The sequence below is a fragment of the Chlamydomonas reinhardtii genome, chromosome 16 (genome assembly GCF_000002595.2).
Source record: "Chlamydomonas reinhardtii strain CC-503 cw92 mt+ chromosome 16, whole genome shotgun sequence".
In the NCBI taxonomy this organism is placed as follows: domain Eukaryota; kingdom Viridiplantae; phylum Chlorophyta; class Chlorophyceae; order Chlamydomonadales; family Chlamydomonadaceae; genus Chlamydomonas; species Chlamydomonas reinhardtii.
Window position 1 is genome coordinate 5,746,400 of NC_057019.1, and position 17,772 is coordinate 5,764,171.

Below are 17,772 nucleotides of genomic sequence, written 5' to 3' on the forward strand. Positions count from 1 at the left end.
CTTTCCAAAAATCCAAAAATCTATCTACCAAAAAGCGGAAATTTTCAAAATTTCTACAGTGTAGATGGAAGATACGGGCACTGGGCTGGGTCAAGCGGGTCCCACTCCAGGAAAAGGCGTGTCCCCAGGGAGGCGCCCACGCGACGGCACCAAAACCCCCTGGGAGATTGTCCTTCAAGGAAGCCTCGGCGCCTATGGCTTGCTGATGCTTGAAGGACATGTGCCCAGGGAGGTTTCACCGGTGCCGTCCGGAGGGTGCGTTTCCCCAGCCAAACCCGCACGCCGAGGAGGCCAGGAGACGTCGCCCCGAGAAAAATGCAGAGCGGGATACAGACTCCGCCACTTAATGTATATGTTACATGCAATCTGTTGGAGCAATAGCGCTTGACAGCAGGCTAAAACGTGCTCGTCGAGGCTCAAGTCGCGAAATTGACCGAAGCCAACATCCTACATAGGCGTTGTTTTCGGGCTTTATCGATTGCCGTCAACACAGATATATGCATAGGTGCAGTTAAGCTACTGTCTGGCCTGGTATGGCGTGTCCTGGCGAACGCGACATTTAGATGTTCGAGGTCGGCCCCGGCTCGATTCAATGCCCCCGGGTTACTCTAATGACCTTATGTGTGGCATAAGATGCTATAGGAAAGGTATTGGGCTGGGGACACGACCGGCCCGTAGGGCCGTGCGCGAGTGGGACCCGCTTGGGCTGGGTGGCGGCTCAGTGGGGCTCAGTGGGTGATGGCTGGCTGGGTGACGGCTCAGTGGGGCTCAGTGGGACTCAGTGGGGCTCAGTCGTGGGCTCAGTGGGGCTCAGTGGGTGATGGCTGGGTGAGGGCTGGATGACGGCTCAGTCGTGGGCTCAGTGGGACTCACTCACTCTACCCTCCCGACGGTGCAGGGACGTGACGTCAACTCCGCAACCAACATCCGGCACGCGCTGGTGGAGATGCTGCTGGGGCACAAGCGACCTGCATCGCTGCAGACTGGCGGCGGCGGCGGCGGTGGCAGCGGTGGCGGCGGCGGCGGCGGCAGCAGCGGCGGCGGCGGCGGCAGCAGCAGGGGCGCGTGCGCGCATCTTGGTAGCGGAGGGGGCGGGAAAGGCCACGTGGAGGAGGAGAGCACAGCGCCGCCCAAGAAGCGGCGCAAGCGCGCAGGCTGAGGAGCCGGCTGGCGGTGTCTAGGTAGCGGTCCGCGGTGGGGCTGGCAGGGCATGCGTAGCGTCATGACAAGTAGTGCGGCTGTCGACAACTGTGCTGCGTCTGGCTGCGGTTGGCTCTGCTGTGGCATCGCGATTGCTAGGCACCTGGTTTGGCTATGTGCCTGTGGAAACCGACCCCGGCTATGTCCGGGCGATGAGGTTGTTCGGCCTCAGACTGTGGAGGGGCTCAGCCCCTTTTCCCGTGACCGGGGAACACTTGTCCCCCTCCATGCTCAAAATCGCCCCTGCCCCCCGCCCCCCTTAGAGGAACACCCCCACAGACGTCTTGCAACGGGGTCCGTACGGACCCCGGCTTTAAAACACAAGCTCGTATAGCGACTTCCGCTGCGGCGTCGTCCCGCCTATCGTACGCGTAATGTGGCGTTGCCGAGTTGGCCCCTTTGTGGCGTGCCGCTCCTCCCGTCCCGCTACCAGCGCAGGCACCCGTCGCCATGAAACCTGATAGCTATGCGTGTGTACGTCCGTTCAAACCTGACTACACAGTGACGCTCCGTGAGGCTAGTACTTCGGCTGGGACCAACACCATCGCTCGGAATGTTGGTCCCCCTGACAGGGGAGACACACTCGTGCCAAAACAGTAAGGGCCGTTGCCAAATGCAACCCAACACCTAATGACAGCATAAAGCACGGTGCGCCAGTTGGCCGTCAGCGGTCGTGACACGGTTTGGCTTGCCGTGTGACACGACATATGAGCGCGAGCTTTCCAGAAATCATTCCAATTATGAATGCGACGTAAACGCACGGCCCCTGGCATTGGCACGCCTTACACACGTCCCTTTGGATCCTGCCGAAATTGAAGCGATTCAGCCAACGGCGCACTGGTTTGTCTTGCCGTCCTTATATGATTCTTATAGGCCAAAAGAAGTATTTCAGAAGAATGACGCAGAACGCCCCCGTGGAAATGCACGCCCCCGCCGACAGCCGGGCCACCGACGCGCTCGCTGTCGCTCCTGTTAACGAGCAGGCTGCTGAGCAAGCCGAAAGCACGACAACAGCTGAGCAGCCTGACGCCGTGCGGACCCCGCAGCAGCGGGCGACAGCATCGTCAGTGCTTCCTCTCGCGGCCGCGCTCGGCACCGTTGGCGTGGCGCTCATTAGCACAGTTCTGGGACTGCTGCTGAAGCGGCCGCGTAAGCCCGCCAGCAAGGCGGAGACGAAGGCCGAGGCCAAGGCCGAGGCGTCTGAGGAGGTGACTGCTCGGGCCACCAGCGGGCTGGCTCAGGCTCAGCACCCTGCGAGCGGTCTGGCCGTGGACTTGTCCCCCTTCGGCTCGCCTGTGGGCGGAACGCCTGCGCGTATCGCCGCAGCCCAGGGAAAGATCGCGGCTGCTCGCTGCGCGGAGAGCGACATCGACGACGCAGGGTGCGTCATGAATGTCGTGGGTCACACACGCAAGCACCTCCCGTTCGGCTCGCCACGCAGCTACACCACCCAACCCACACCCCGAGCCGCCCCACACACAGACAAATGACTCCTTCTGATCCACAGAAGCACCAAATCCCGATTCCATACAGGTCCGACAACGCCTCGGTGCGCGACCAGCGGCAGGGCGCGGTGGATGCGGCCGCTCTTCAGAAGATGCTGCGGCAGATGCAGGAGATGGCGGATGAGAACCGCAAGCTGTCCGCCTTCCTGGCCGAGCACAAGGCCAGCACGGAGAAGGTCCGTGGTGTCTTAGGGAAAGGCATGGTCGACGATAGAAAGGAAGGACGCATGCAGTGGTGGTGTGGTGTGTGCGTATGGGGGGAGAGGGGGGAAGTAGTGGCTCGCAGTGACGCGGGCTGGTTGCGGGACTGGGAGCAGCAGCACATGTCATCGGCCACTCCCCCTTCGGTTCAGGTCCTTTGCTATCACGTTGTGCGTAACCCCACTCCCTTAGTGCTCCTTCACGTGCACGGGCTCACTCGACACGCTGGTGCTGCTGCGGCCATGCAATCCTTGCGAAGCCACCGCGCCTCCTTCCAACCATTCCGCCTCCCCGCGCGCCCCTCTCACCCGCGTCACCTTCCCCCGCCCCGCTCCGCTCACCCCCCTCCGCGCATCCCTCTTCCATCCTCCCTCAGCTGCTCAAGCTGGAGCAGGAGAACCAGGCCCTGCGCGACGTGACCAACCAGCTGGAGGACGAGCTCAAGGAGATCAAGACAGTCACCGCCGCAGCACTGCCGCGCACTGGCGCAGAGCTGGAGGTGCGAGCCCGCGCGGGAAAGCTTGGGCGTGAGGCGGGGAGGGATGGGATGGAATGCGTGCGATCCTTAAGCAACAGGCACACAGGAACTTGAATCGGGCCCCCAGGCGGCGTCCTGGTAGTGCCTATTGCCGTGGCTGTAGCGTCGTTGTGTCATGTCCCAAATGGTAGGGTCCTACGTGCGGCCCGACACGCGTGGCTGCCAACCGAAACTCCTAACTAATTTTCCATCCACGCCGCCACATCTTCCCATCCACCTGCCTGCCATGTTTACCTCCCCTCAGGCCTTCAAGCGCAACGTGTCGCGTGTGCCCAACGTGGCGCGCAGCGTTTGCAGCAACGACGAGACCGTGGTGCTGGGCATCAGCACCGCGTCGGTGGACGAGGGTGGGTGTTAGGAAAGCACAACGCTGGGCGCGAGGGTGGAATGCTTGGGAGGTTTGGTGCAGCTGCGGCGATCTGGTACTGCGCCCTCGTAATCCCACCCTCCCCATCCGTCCACGTCAAACTCTGCCGCCCCTCGCTTCCCTCTCCCCCCCCTACCAGGCGCCCGCATGCAGCGCACCAACGTGTTCAAAACGCTGCTGGCCAACCTGTCCAACATCGGCGGCACCCCCAGCGCCGGAAACAGCGTCGCCACCACCCCCCGCGGCAGCACCGGCGGCGCGGGCAGCCAACCGCTGCAGCCGGTGGGCGGCAGCAGCCGCGGCCGCCGGGGGCCGGCGCCGGAGGAGGCGGCGGCCATTGGGCAGGCCGTGTACCAACTGGTGCGTTGGGGGGTTTGGGGGTGCTGGTGTGCTTGGTGTTCTGGGAAATGGGAAGTTACTGCTGAAGGGGGAGAGGAAGCGGGATGATTTGATTTGCTGCGGAACAAAAGAAGGGTAGGGCATAGCCGCACAGTGGTGGGCCGGGTTGCTGATGGGTGGGCGTGCTTGTCGTGTGGGGCACGGTGGAGCACGGCATCCGTGCATGTCAGGTGCCTGCATATCGCGCGAACTGCCCCGACGCAGAACTGTGCCCTCCTCCGTTCCCCGCACATGCAGCTCGACCAGTTCGGCGGCCGCATGATGTGAGCAAGGCTTGGGTTAAGCAGATGAGGCAGCGGCGGTGGAGGAGGAGGCGGCTAGTACAGCAGGCCACAGACCACATGCCTAGAAGCAGTGGGCGCCTGGCGGAGAGCAGGCAGGGGCGCCTCCCTGGCAGCAGGAGGCAGCGGGGGGGGGGGGCATTGAGACACCCCGCGTATCATGAAGCAAAGGGCGCGGCAACGGGGAGCAGGAGGGTAACCTACCGCCGCGCCAGCAGCGGCAGAAGCAACGGCGGCTGGGGCACGTGCTCCAGCTGCGGCCGCGCTGCGGTCTTGGACAATGGCGGGACTGCAGCGTATGTCGCCGAAGCTTTAGCAGGAGGGTCCGCTCGCAATCAGCAGCGTGTAGTTGGCTTGTTTTGGACCAGGGCGTTCCGCAGAATGGGCATCATAGCTATTAGAGCCAACGGTCCAGGTCCAGAAGGGCCTTTGGATGGAGGTTGTATTCCTCAGTCAGGTCTGATGCGTGTTGAGGTGTGACGGCATAGTTTGAACTTCTGACGTAAGAAAGGTTCGTGATCCAGCATGCGTGTTCCATTATATGACAGGGTACCGCGGTTCATAATCTCCATATGGTTGGACTGTCGTCTCGTCGTCTGGCAGATCATGGAAGCGGGGGGTGGGGGTGGGAAGACCGGCATGAGGGGTGGAGTCCGGTGGAGTCGAGGAGTTAGCCCCCAGGGCGCTGGAGCGTTCTCGCATGTATGCGTGTCAAAGCTGTAGGTGAGTGCCCAGCTCAGAACTGGATGATATTGAGCATCTACGCACTTTGCCTTGTGATACTATAGGCGTGTTCAAATTGTCCTGTTTTGACGTTCGCGCACCTGTCCAAGTAACGAGCTGCCCGAGCAGCTCTCTGGCTCATAATCGAAACTAGGACGCTGGATCTAGCTTGTAGCATATTACAACAACTACTTGAGGTGCTGGGACTATCAACGCGCTTGTTTAGTTCGATCAACTCGTGGAACCTGGAGTTCAGCTGCTGAGGATGGGCTCTTAGCGTAGCGGCTAGGCATATTCAAGTTCCTAATAAGCACGATGGAGTTGCGCATGCCTAGGCGAAGGGCAGCATCGGCGTGGGCTCTGCTGGCGCTCGTGGTGCTCTCGGAATGCCTCGTCGCGCCAGCTCTCGCGCTGGCGCCTCCCTCGGGAGCGGGACCTGCGGGTAACACCGCAACGTCGCCTCAGGCGGCCGGCCCTGGCGCAGCAAGCGTAACCGGGCGTCGTGTGTTCGCGTCTCAGCTGGAGCGTGACAACGCCCGCAACCGGACCTACCAGCCTTCCTTTGGCCTCTTCCCAAAAGGCTGCCGCTGGCGCACTGTCACGCACGATAACTCCTCCTCAGTGACGTACCAGTACTGGGACTTTCAGGCGGAGACCTGGGGCGACGAACGGCCGGCCGCGTGCGTGCCCACCAGCTATCCCGCGCCGGGGCCGCCGGGATGGCGCTGGAACAATGACACGCCGCGCACCGAGGTCACCTGCCAGACCTCGCACTGCGTGTACACGAACATGTATTACAACAATGGCCGCTGGTACGCGCTGGTGGATGGCGAGCTGTATATCCCGTCCTGGCGGTTCAGTCGCAATCAGGAGGTCGTGCCGTTCCATGTGCTCGATGCCAAGGAGTTCATTGACTCAGTCAAATATCAAGTGGTGCCCGGCGATACCATCCTGTTTGACTTCATCTTCTTCATCCACCCCACCGCCATCGGGCACTGGTGGGAGATGCTGGGGCCGCTGTACAGGTGGGGGCCGACCTGCCGGCTGACAAGGGGGGGGGGGGCAGGGCGATGGGCTCTGGCGAGAGGGTGCCCGGGTTCGTAATGTGGCGTGCAGGTGCTGTTGTGCAACTGCGAATCCATGGGTGCCGCTGGTAGCTGCAGGCAGTCAGGGAGGGCGTGCGTGTGCTGTAACGTCTGTGGGAGCGGTTGGCATCACTGCTTTCACGGTTGCCATCACCTACCGCAGCTTGCCACAGCCTCACATGGCAGCGGCACAACTGGCCACCCCCGCTTTACGCCATCCATCCTCTCCTTTCTCCCCAGCACACACACATTCACACACACGCACACAAGCACGCACACAGGCACGATGTCGAACCCCTCTTTTCCCATAACTCGCACGCTGCACGCAGCATCCTGAAGACCATCAACTTCAAGCGCCCCTGCGACCAGTTCGTGCTGCTTCATCTGGGCCGCCAGCACCTGCTGGAGTGGGTGCGCGCCATGATTGCAGTCACGCTGGGCGTGGGGCTGGACGACGAGCTGCCGCCGGTGCTGGTGCAGGAGGAGACCGACAACGCATGGAACCAGATCAGTGAGTGTGTGTGTGTGTGTGTGTGTGTGTGTGTGTGTGTGTGTGTGTGTGTGTGTGTGTGTGTGTGTGTGTGTGTGTGTGTGTGTGTGCGTGTGCGTGCGTGCGTAACTGTGCGTGTGTGTGTGGTTGTTTCACGCGGCGCGTGCGGGCGTGTGCGGGTGCGGAACAAGGCGGGTGTGGAAGCGAGCTCTTAGAGGCAAGGAAGACCCTTGCGGCGATGTAGAGAGGCCCCAAGGGAAGACTGCAGGAATACTGACGACGCGTCAAGATAGCAGTGATGCATTCATTTGAGGAGAAACAGTGTCTGGGGTTTCAAGTACAACCGCCCGCTTTGCGCATGGCTTTGCTCTCATGCGCAACCATACGGTACCTGTGTCACGCCCCCCGCAGCCCAGCAGCTGTCAGGTTTTGCGCGCGACACCTGGTACGTGTTCGAGCGCGTGCTGATTGTCAAGGTGAGGTGGGCCGGGAGGGGAGTCAGGACTGAGGAGTGGACTGAGGGGTAGGGGCCCAAAGAGCGCGTGTCGCTAACGCGCAGACCACGTGTGGCAGAGCAACACAATGCTTTTCATATGGCACGCCCGCGCACCGAGTACAATCCCCCCCCCGCCAGCTGGAGCCGTTGCGGCTGAAAGCAGCGTGTTAGGCGCGGCACTTGCGCGTTGGCTGCCCGTTGGCCGTCACCATGCATGACCCTCTGCCCACACGACAGGACTTGGCTACGGGCGGCGGCCGCGTCTTCCACACGTTCGACGATGCGCGCGAGTTCCGAGGGCTCATCTACCGGCAGTACGGTGAGAGCTCGCAGCGTGAGGGCGGGCGTTCAGGGTGCCCCTCGGTGCGAAGGCGGTCAGGTTAAATGTAGACAAGGGGACGGCAAGGCTGTCAGACTAGCGCCTGATACCAGCGCTCTTGCCGGCTCTGCGGCATCGCCATTACAGCAGCTCAACCTATCCTGCCACGCGTGCCGCACTTGCGGCTGGTACCGTGTGTAGTACTTGGGCACGTATGCAGTATCCGGCACGCTGCACTGCCAGTGGAAAGGACAGAAGTGGCCATTAGCGGATGGCCCGGTTACCAAAACTTCCAGCAGGCCCTGAGTCGTGCATGGCCAGTTGCGGCCGGTTAGCGCCGGCCAGCGCCTGGTGTCGAACCCGCGATATTTTACTTGGGAATTATCAGTCAATTAACGGTGCCTGTTGATTATATCGGTGACGTTATGGCCATTGTTGGCCGGCAACTCGATCATGCGCATGTTGGTCGTTTTATAATACCGTTCCCTGTGGCGGCTGGGCCGTGGCAACAACATCTTTGTGGCACGCTAGACGTGTGAGATCCTTCGGGTTTACTGGGTAAAGGGCGCGGCCGTCAGAACGGGCCGACACGACGCCGGGGATAAGCAGTGCCAGTGGTCCGGCCCGTCGTCCCCAACACCCCGGTGTTTCCCGCCTCCTCGCACCGCATACTGCTGATAGGAATAGACTTGACCCCAGCCTTCGCTCAACCCACCGATCTTGCACCCACGCCGCAGGCCTGCCGCCGCCGGCGCCGCGGCCGCAGGTGCCGCGCGTCATTACATTCCAGCGCAAGCGTGCCAACCGCCGCATCGTCAACGAGCCCGAATTCGTGGAGCTGCTTAAGCAGTACGGGGAGCTCAAGGTGAGGCGCGGGAATGAGGCTCTTGAATGTTGCAGCTGCAGTGTCTGAATGGTGGGAAAGGGTGAAAAGCGGGAGACGAGGACAACTGCCCGGCTGCCCGCACGCACACCACATGGGCCCGCCCTGGGTACACATTCTCAGAGCACCCAGGCCTGATGCCTCGGCCTAGTTTTATCACAGTTTCCGTTTCCTCAAGCACGCAATGTGCACCGGTGCTTGTGATATTGCAGATTGTGGAGTACGGCAGTAACTCGTCTCTCTACGAGCAGCTGCTCCAAATGCGCGAGACTGGGGTGTACATCTCTGTGCACACCTCCAATCTCGCCAACGCACCGCTGCTGCAGCCGGGATCGGCGGTGTTTGAAATCATCCAGGTAGGGTGCGCGTCGCCGCACGTGGCTGCGTGTTTACCACTTGATGGTTGCCGTCTGCACCGAGGGTGTGAGGCTGGCTGACGGCGTCCCTGCGTCTGCGGCTGTGGGGTGCGGTCATAGAAGTGCGATCGGTGATGGTGGTCACATGCATGAATGTGCAGTACAATCGCAGCGACGTGACAGTCTCATGATACAGCGTTGACCTCTGGGCCCCGCAGTGTCAGCATGGGTCCCAAGCCGCATTCAATCTCCATTTACGCTGTGTGTGGCTAGAACGTGCAGTGGCGAGGCCAGCTCATTCCTCACCGGGTTGCCGATTGCCTCTAAGGACCTCCCGTCCTTTCCCTCACCCACTGTGCTCCTTTAGTTTCTATGCCTTCTACTGCCCTGCGCGTTCTTCGTCATGTGCGCGTGTGTTGCCTGACTGCTACCCCGCAGCGTAACTGGATGTGGAACGGCCTGGACCGGTCGTTCAAAGACCAGACCCACATGATGGTGGACATCCACCACTACGCCTGGCGAGCTAAGTACATCAACCAGACCGTCTACCTGAACGAACGCGATTTCCACAAGTGAGTTACTCTGTACAATCTTGCAAAAGCACAAGTGATGTGTGCACATAGTCGAGTATGCAGCCAGAGACAAACACGGAAGCTGTTCGTAAGTTATCAGTCGCTCACGTGCTCCCCCTACTGTCGCTTCCGGACGCAGGGTTGGCCACTGGCCAGCGGGTCAGTGCGGCACGGAGGAGTGTGTGGAGGCGCACACGAACGTGGACGTGATTGTGGACTTGGCCGAGTTTAAGGCCCTGCTGGATGACCGCCTGCCGCACGTGTGGGCGGGAGAGGGCGTGCAGCAGGCGTCCATCCCCTGGCCGGACTGGTAGGCGTGGTAGCCGCACGTAGCGCCATGGAAGGTGGGGTCGGTACCGGGGTGGAGGTTAGGGAGGGGGTTGGATGGTGGCGGGGGTGGCAGGCGTGGCTGGGTGGATCACAGGTACCCTGGGGGTGGGCTGCAGTGGTGCAGGTGTGTTGGTGTACATAGGAACTGTAGTGGTATGGGTGTGAGCAGGACGGTGCTTAGTGAAGGGAGACTCATGCAAGCATGAGTTGGGTGTGCAATGGGCCAGTTGTAAGGCAGGTTGGTGAAGTCCCGTAGGGTGCAGCTGATTCCCAAACCCCAGCAGATGGCAAACAATTTGCAACGGCAGGGCAGGAGTGCGCGGCCGAGTTGCGGGCAGCGGCAGCAGCAGGCCGCATGCAACAGCCGAGCCTGACGGCGGCAGTAACGCACTAACGCTCAGCGCTCGTATCTTACGAAGGCAGGGGCGGCGTCAGTGGCCGAATTCCTTAAAATGGCTTCGTTTGGTTGACGAAACAGGCTGCCGCCGCTTCGTTCACCCCCAAAATTTTTCCGGGGGCTCCGCCCCCGACCCGCACGATGTCGACACCGACACGACACGCCCACTCCTCCCCTGCTTCCCGCCGACCCAACCTCACTCTCCCGCCGTCAACACCCATAGATGCAGCCCTCTGAGTCTTCGTACCATATGCCACGCAGGTTTCGGCCGTGGAGTAGCCGCTGGAACCCCCTTGTCCTTCGGCCAAAAGTGGCCGAAATCCCCAAAATGTCTTCGTCTGTTTGCCGAAAGACCCCCCAGGATCCCGTGCGTTTTGGCCGAAATTTCAAGTCAAGATCACAAAAATTTCGTCCGCCAGAGGCCTTTTTGGGCAATTTTCGTTCCGAACGAAGGAAGATACGAGCGCTGCTAACGCTTGCATCAGCAGACGCTTTGTAAAGCATGGGTGGTGGATGGGTGGATCGCATCGCGGGATAGCCGGATAGGGCAATAGGGCCGTGAATATTGAAAGGGCCATGGTGTTGGGATGCGGCGGCATGGGGTTCGGCAACGGACTTCTGTAATTCCGCGTAACACCTGCCCCTGCCAAACCTGCACCTGCCCAAACCTGCGCCTTCCGCCGCCCAAACTTGGAATGGGCAGGCTCTGGCGCCGGGCCGCCGGCCCTGCCTTCGTAAGATAAGCGCACTGTGGATACGAGAGGTGAAATGGGCCGAAAAGCTAGTACGAGTCCGCGACGCGCGCGTGCACTACCGTCATAGCACTCCCTAGGGAGGATTCCCTAACCCCCCGTGCGGCCTGATGCCGACAGCCAACTGGGACTGTGGCTGCCGCGGAAACCGGTAGTCCGTGACACAGGGCATTCCGGTTTTGCCCATTGCACGTAAGTGCTCACGCAGAGGAGATGAAAAGGCCGCGAATTCTGTATGGGCTCAAAGTCTCCTTGCAACGGCGTGAGCTCTCGTGGGTCCAACCAACGCAACACGGACGCGCTCCTGTCATTTTCTGGCATTTCTAAAGATGCGTCTTTGCATATCAGATTGTTCAACATGTGCCTGCCTGCGCCTGTCATCATAATCGGGTTTACACTTTCGCCGGAGTTTTCTCTGCGCCTGGTAGCTTTTATGTTAACATGAACAATTTCAAGTTGTGCATTTTCGCAGCGCCACTAGCCTGTCCTTCGACTCGGCGGTTTTGCACCCTATGCCTATGCTGATGCGGCTGATGCGGCTGTTTTGCAAAAGACTACGTCCGTGCTTTTATGCACTGCAGCACATTGGTGTTGTCTTTAGAGAGGAAGACACAGCGGCCATCACGATTGCGGCAGCTCACTAAGCTAAAATTTCTTTCAGCTTTCGCCTAGCAAGGAACTGTAAAATGTATATAGACGCCTAACATCTTGCTGCTTGGCGACTTCGTGTATGACGTCCGTGAAGCAGCCGGAGTCCCCGGACTGCTAGTGCTTGCCCTGGCTTCTGCCATTCTTCTGCCACTATACTTGACAGTTTCATCTGCTAGGCTCAGGTTTGGTCAGCGTCGGCCGTGTGCCCACTCGAGCAATTGCGAAGGACATGATGCCAAAAAGGAGCGAAACTGGGGGTCCAATCCGGCGTTTCCCAACTGGCTACTGGCACGCCTTCAACAAATGGTGCGGCGGGAGGCATAAGCGCTTGACGGCCGCGCGACGGCCGCAGTGTCCTCAACTTCTCCGCTGCTCTTGAGAGTTCACTGCTCGCCGCTAAGCTGTGCACCACGGCTGCACTCAACTCCGTGCGCAGGTGGCATAGCCAGTATTCCACTTTGGGCGCCCGTCCCAGCTCCAAGGCAATCCAGAGGTGCGCCTTTGCCATTTTCTTTGCTCGCAAATGTGCCTAACTGCTCCGCTCTTGGCGATCTTCAGGTGGCACAGCGAGCACGCTGAAGAGGTCTGGGGGGACGCCGCAGTCAGGTACGCCGTCCGCTGGTTACTGCAACCGAACGGTGGATGCGAATGTGCGCTGGGCTCTTGCCGAGAGCTGCACTGGGCAGCGCCGACCTGACGAGACGACGAAAGTCGCTGTTTCTTCTTGAGATACTGGTGACTCTTGGCGCTGCCGAGCGGCCGGTTTCAGCGCCAGGCCAAAGTTACCGCGCGCCGCGCCCAACTCCCGCCTGTGCCGCGCAGCCCCCCCGCCACACCGCCCAGCACGACCACCCTGCCCCCGCTCCCCTCCCCGCACCCCAACCCCCACACAGCTACCAAGAGGTCCAGCGCCACGCCAACCGCATGCGCTGCAAGCGCAGCGTGCACGACGGCGGGGCGCAAGACGCCGACGACGCGGAAACCACAGAGCCCGAGGACGAGCCAGGCACCACGCCCGAGCGTGACCGCCGGACCTCCGCCAGCGCCCCCGTCCCAAGCGGCCGCGCCCTGTCTCGCGACCCCTCCTACTCCCTGCCGCTGAACCCGCCCCGCGGAGCGGGAACCGGCGGCAACCAGCGCCGCAACGGCCTGGCGTTCTACAGCGGCCCCTCGGGCGCCGGCGCCGCGGCCGGCGCGCGCGGCGGCGCCGGCGCGCACCGCCATGACTCTGGCGATCTGGGTTACGGCCTGGGTCTGGGACTGGGTCTGGGTCTGGGGCAGCTAGGTGCGCTGCCGCCCGGTGTACTGGCCTCGGGCCCACCGCTGCATCTAGCAGGCCTACATGTTGACGGCACTGACGCGCCGCTGCCGCTGCAGCAGCTGCGTTACGGTGTAGCCGCGGCGGGCGCCGGCCTTGGTAACGGCGGCGGCGGCGGCGTGTCAGCTTCGCTTCTGGGTCAGCTGGCGACGGCCGCGGCGGCCAGCGGTGGCGAGCGCTACGGCTTCGGCGACGGTAGCGAGGCGTGGCAAGACCAGGTGCGTCTTATTCTGTTGTTGGTGGAACGGTGTGCTGGTTCAAGACGTTATAGCTGCTTTGCGCATCTGGCAGCTTTGTGCGTCTTGTCTGGCTCCGGGATGCCGCTGAGGCGGTGGTGCTGGCGGCACGGCAAGCCCCGCGCGCTCACAGCTGTGTCACCTACCTCCTGCCGCACAGGTGGACGCGGAGGAGGCCGAGGCCGCGTCACGGCTTATGGCGCTGAATCCCGCGTACCGCAGCACCGGCAGCATCGGCAACGGACGCGTCCTGCACGTGCCGGCCGTGCGGGCCATCAGCCTCGATGGCCCCGGCGGCGCCAGCGCCTCCGCCCGCGGCGGCGGCGGTGGCATCGGCTTTGTCAGCTCCGCCACGCCGCCTGCAGTACCGCTGCCGCGGGAGCAGCAGGGGCTGCTACTTCAGGCACTGAGCGGCGGCGGTAGTGGCGCCGGCGGGGGGCTGTTTGGCGAGGAGCTGGGCTTTGAGGAGGATGGCCCGGACGCCTACGCGCACGCTAGGCCGTACCGGCATCAGGCGGCGGCGGCTCTGGGCGGTCTGGCGGATGAACAGCAGCAGGAGTCGCTTCTGGCGCTGCAGGCACACATCCTGCAGCAGCAGGGGCTGACGGGGCGGCCGCTGTCGGCGACGGGCCTCGCCGCCGCCGCGGCGGTGGTGGCACAGCAGCAGCAGCAGCAGCGGCTGGCCTCGTTCCGCGTGAAGCGGCAGCGTGGCGAGGCCGACGTCGGCATGCAGGACGTGCAGGACGTGCACGGTGTGTTAGGGCTGCAGCAACAGCAGCAGCAACAGCAGCAGCAGCACAAGGCGCTGTCGGGGCTGGGCGCGCTGAGGCTGGGCGGGCTTGCGCTGCGGCCGCTGGAGGAGGCGGATGCGGCGGCGGAGGCCGACGACGACATGGTGCTGTTGGAGGGGCCAGCAGGCGGCGGCGGTGCGGCGGAGTGGGGCCGCCCGCCGAATCGCAAGACAGCTCGGCTGGGTGCTGGCGCCGGCGGCTCCGCCTTGGCTGGTGGCGGCGGTGTTCCTGGCGACCTACAGCTGCAGCTACAGCTGCTCATGCTGCGGCAACGGCAGCAGCAGCACGAGGCGGGCGCGGCGCCCATGGGAATTCAGGGTGCGGGCGGTGGCGGCGCCGCGGCCTCGCCGCGTCTGGAGCTGGACCTGCAGGCGGATGAGCGCTATGTGCAGGTGGGTTCATGAGCCGCGTAAGGGCGCTGTTGTGTACCGGTACGTGTGTTCTACGTGCCTTGTGTGGGTGTCTGTGGTTCAAGTGCCGGCGGGGGCTCGTGCGGACCAGTGGCCGCAGACGTTTCTCTGTCACCCTTGCCCTTGGCCCTTGGCCCGTCCTGACCGAACTGCCCCATGACCGCCTGTCCCGTGCGTCCCGTCCACAGGTGCGTGCGGACTTTGGCCGGCGCTCCGTTCCATCCTACGCGGGCCAGGACGCCGACGCAGCCATGGTGGCGGCGGCGGCGGCGCGGCGCGGTGGGCTGCCTCTGGCGGCGGCGCCTGGCCTCATCACGCTCCGGTCTCGTGCGGACTCAGGGACGAGGTCCATGCTGCCCGTCAACGGCGGCGGCGCCATGGAGGCTCTGTCGCTTGGCAATGGCGCCGGCGGCATTGGCCCCGGGCGCCTTACCCCAGTCATGATGTGGGGAAGGGGCGGGGGCGATCCCTTCCAGCGCCGCAGCGACCCGATTGACGTGGACCGCGACGCCGATGCCTGGGACCAGGGCGTGCTGCCCCCGGCCGCAGGCCGCCAACGCGCCGCCACAGGCATTGCCGTGCCCCGCGCCGCCAGCACGGGTGCTGCCGGCAACCCCTCGCTCATGCTGCGTCGTGACCTGAACGTTGAGTCGGGTCTCGAGGCGATTGCGGCCGCCGCCGCGGCGGTGGCGGCAGCCGAGGACCGAGGCGTCGCCGCCGACCATGCGGCCGTGGCCGGCGCGCGGCCGCAGCGCCAGCTGCAGCTGCGGGCGCTGCAGCAGCAGCAGCAGCAGCAGCAGCAGCAGCAGGCGCAGCTGACGTCGGCGCTGAGGGAGCTGCAGGAGCAGCAGCAGGTGGCGGAGAGGCAGCAGCAGCACCAGGCAGAGGCGCGCCATCACTGGCCGATGTACCGGGGCCTGGACGACGAGGCGGACGCGGATTGCGCAGCGGCCATGCTTACTAAGGAGCGGGCGCCGCATGCGATGCCGGCCGACGCGGAGGCGGAGGAGCGTGTGGCTGGGCTGCGCAGCACGCTGTTGCTGTTGCTGCAGCAGCGCCGCGCCGCGGAGGGTGTGGGCGCAGGTGCGGGCGGAGGGGAGCGTGGGGGCAGCCGGGTGGGGGACTCGCAGGGCGGGTCGTTGGCGCTGCTGCGCACCGGCGCGGAGGCGGGCGGGACGCGGTAGGCTGCTGGCACGTGATGCGCAAGGAGGGCGAGGAAAGTGCGAAGCGTCGCCTTGTGATGTCGTGGCCGAGCCGCTGTGAGCGGAATTTGGGACCGTCATGAATGAAGGAACGGTCTTGTCATACGTCTGAGGGGATGTGATGCATCTTGGGATTCGGATGATGGGAACTGAAGGTTAATACTGTCAATGCACACAGCTGTGTGCAATGGTGCGGGATGCTATCGGATGTGTTGTGTGCTGTGCGGGAGCGTGGCTGACACTGCCATTCGTTAGCCGGCTGTTTCGTTACCTTCCTTTACAAAAACGAAGAGCAGCCGGTGATCGGCTGGTGATGTTCATTAGTAATGGCCGGAAGGCGGAAGCAGGGTCTTCGGTGCTGTGCTTGTGCTGGTGGGTGAATATACACTTGACAACTGCACTTTGAGGTAATGCACTGAAGCATGGAAGGCATGACTTGCGGCTGCCAGATGCATCATGTCATCTTCTTTGGCGTGCAGTTGAGGGCGTGCGCGACGGTCGGCAGCTGCTTCGCACTGAGCGATGCATGGAAGGGCTCAGGGCCGCGTCTTTCTTAGGCTACGGCCTGTGTTTGGGCGGTTTTACAGTTGGGATGGCATGCCAATCGTGGTTGTGCGGGAAGGGCGCGACTCGCTTAATAGTTTGCATTTTGCACGGCACGGTCGCTGCTATAGCATATGGACACGCATGAGTTTCAGTGCGGCTTCGTGTATGTGCGTGTGTGGTTGTCTGGCCGCGGGGGCGGGGGTGGGGCTGCCGCACGAGATGAGCTCTACAGCAGTGGCTTGTAGAGCGGGGTTGCTTCTCGATAACTGGGCTGTGTGTGTGTGTTGTATGTGTGTGTGTGTGTTGTGTGTGTGTGTGTGTGTCTGTGTGTGTGTGTGTGTTCAAACCTTGGTATGGCCCTTGGTATGGCTCTCACACGCACTGTCATAGCGAGGCCGTTGGACACACAGATTCCCGTATTAAGACTGAGCACTGGGGCATTCCATGCAGTACTATCATAATCGCCCGCTTCCATAGCAGCTGGTACTTTTTAAATGATGGGAGTCGACAGGTGGCCCGAGCTCAGTTAGGAGCCGCCCGGGTTCCTAGACGCAGTATTCACAGTGCATTTATGCATGGGTACTTTAGGCATGTGCCCCACCGCCGGTGGCTCACTGCGTTTTACTATAACAGGCCGAGCACATAAGTGCGGGCATGTGCTGTCGCACGTTGCTTAACGGTCGTTGGTCAGTACGTGTTCCGCATGGTCTTAGTCACTTAAGGACACACACTGTACTTGATCATTGTTTTCGTGTGACAGTTCCTGTTATCAGCATTTGGTATTTGGCAACACGACGCGCCTGCTGTATAATTGGTACCGTACGCCGATGCATCGCTGAGCTGTATACTGCGGCTCCTCGGGACCTGTCCATCCGGAAAGACGTGCCAGCGAGATAACTGGCTTTCGGGTTGCGGACAGACATGGCTCTCTGACGCTTCGAGTATGCCGCTAGAGTGCGACGCCTGCGGCGGGTAGGGTGTAAGCCGGGGAGTAGAGTAAAACGCTACGACGATGGGCGCGTTCAGCTAAGGTGTCAAGCTTTTGGTCAGGAGAGGTGTGCGCAGTTGGTCAGGAGAGGGTTCGAAATTCTTGAGCATGCGGGGGAGGTATGGTCTCGCACGAGGGGGGAGCATTGTTGACAGCGTTGGATGGTGGTGGATGGAGCTGCTGGGACGTTGCATATGCGCCGCTGACTAGCTAAATACGTGAATGCATGCAAAGTGGAAGCTATAGAACGTACGTGGCAAGTGGGGGACATTGATACTATCACGGACCGAGCTGCTCGAGTCCTGGAGGTGGTGGAGGCAGTGCTGCAGGCGGCTAGAAGGGCTGGCACGAAATGGCCAAGCCTTGAAAGCGTCGGAGGGGCACGTAGCTGCATTGCTGATACTACGGCCGTATGATATACGGGTAGTATGACTAGTTGTAGGGAAGGACGCGCATCATGCCGCATGGCGGCACTGCATGGGTGCGCGTGCTGCAACCCAGGAGCGAGCGGATGAGCTGCAGCACCCAGGAGCTGATAGCAACTGGTCTCTCATGCACGTGCATGCATGCCGCTGCGCTTCAGTGCTAGCTGGGGTGGCGGTAGCGCAATCTGGATCTGGCTGACGGGTGGCAAGGAGCGAGCGGACGAGCTGCAGCAAGCATGAGCCTGCATGAGCTGGCAGTCATTGTAATCATAACGCACTGGAGCTGGCGGCGGGACCAGGGACAGGACTGT

The 17,772-nt window shown here is 62.3% G+C and overlaps 3 protein-coding genes across 3 annotated transcripts; all 3 read left to right on the top strand.

Moving 5' to 3' along the window:
• The first annotated feature begins 1,761 nt into the window (after positions 1–1,761).
• On the top strand, positions 1,762–5,213 carry CHLRE_16g678650v5 (uncharacterized protein). The gene is made up of 6 exons (XM_001695919.3): positions 1,762–2,581; positions 2,734–2,881; positions 3,283–3,405; positions 3,689–3,791; positions 3,951–4,171; positions 4,448–5,213. The coding sequence occupies exons 1-6, from the start codon at positions 2,097–2,099 to the stop codon at positions 4,475–4,477; spliced, it is 1,110 nt and encodes a 369-aa protein (XP_001695971.1). The 5' UTR covers positions 1,762–2,096; the 3' UTR covers positions 4,478–5,213.
• A 48-nt stretch (positions 5,214–5,261) lies between these two features.
• CHLRE_16g678600v5 (uncharacterized protein) lies at positions 5,262–10,933 on the top strand. Its single transcript, XM_043071363.1, has 8 exons — positions 5,262–6,239; positions 6,629–6,810; positions 7,201–7,265; positions 7,523–7,604; positions 8,342–8,469; positions 8,700–8,843; positions 9,282–9,415; positions 9,555–10,933. Exons 1-8 carry the CDS (start codon positions 5,530–5,532, stop codon positions 9,727–9,729), a joined length of 1,620 nt encoding a protein of 539 aa, XP_042916049.1. The 5' UTR covers positions 5,262–5,529; the 3' UTR covers positions 9,730–10,933.
• Positions 10,934–10,981: 48 nt separating this feature from the next.
• CHLRE_16g678550v5 (uncharacterized protein) lies at positions 10,982–17,740 on the top strand. Its single transcript, XM_043071361.1, has 6 exons — positions 10,982–11,851; positions 11,982–12,038; positions 12,104–12,151; positions 12,439–13,081; positions 13,260–14,282; positions 14,489–17,740. Exons 1-6 carry the CDS (start codon positions 11,775–11,777, stop codon positions 15,482–15,484), a joined length of 2,844 nt encoding a protein of 947 aa, XP_042916050.1. The 5' UTR covers positions 10,982–11,774; the 3' UTR covers positions 15,485–17,740.
• Positions 17,741–17,772: the final 32 nt, after the last annotated feature.

What these genes read in the sequence shown, in the direction of transcription:
- CHLRE_16g678650v5 (XM_001695919.3), top strand. Translation starts at nt 2,097, where the DNA reads ATGACGCAGAACGCCCCCGTGGAAATGCACGCCCCCGCCGACAGCCGG. An exon ending in AGCGACATCGACGACGCAGG is followed by an intron (nt 2,582 to 2,733) that starts GTGCGTCATGAA and finishes GATTCCATACAG; the next exon opens with GTCCGACAACGCCTCGGTGC. An exon ending in ACAAGGCCAGCACGGAGAAG is followed by an intron (nt 2,882 to 3,282) that starts GTCCGTGGTGTC and finishes ATCCTCCCTCAG; the next exon opens with CTGCTCAAGCTGGAGCAGGA.
- CHLRE_16g678550v5 (XM_043071361.1), top strand. Translation starts at nt 11,775, where the DNA reads ATGATGCCAAAAAGGAGCGAAACTGGGGGTCCAATCCGGCGTTTCCCA. An exon ending in AGCTCCAAGGCAATCCAGAG is followed by an intron (nt 12,039 to 12,103) that starts GTGCGCCTTTGC and finishes GGCGATCTTCAG; the next exon opens with GTGGCACAGCGAGCACGCTG. An exon ending in TGGGGGGACGCCGCAGTCAG is followed by an intron (nt 12,152 to 12,438) that starts GTACGCCGTCCG and finishes ACCCCCACACAG; the next exon opens with CTACCAAGAGGTCCAGCGCC.
- CHLRE_16g678600v5 (XM_043071363.1), top strand. Translation starts at nt 5,530, where the DNA reads ATGGAGTTGCGCATGCCTAGGCGAAGGGCAGCATCGGCGTGGGCTCTG. An exon ending in CGGTGTTTGAAATCATCCAG is followed by an intron (nt 8,844 to 9,281) that starts GTAGGGTGCGCG and finishes GCTACCCCGCAG; the next exon opens with CGTAACTGGATGTGGAACGG. An exon ending in AACGAACGCGATTTCCACAA is followed by an intron (nt 9,416 to 9,554) that starts GTGAGTTACTCT and finishes TTCCGGACGCAG; the next exon opens with GGTTGGCCACTGGCCAGCGG.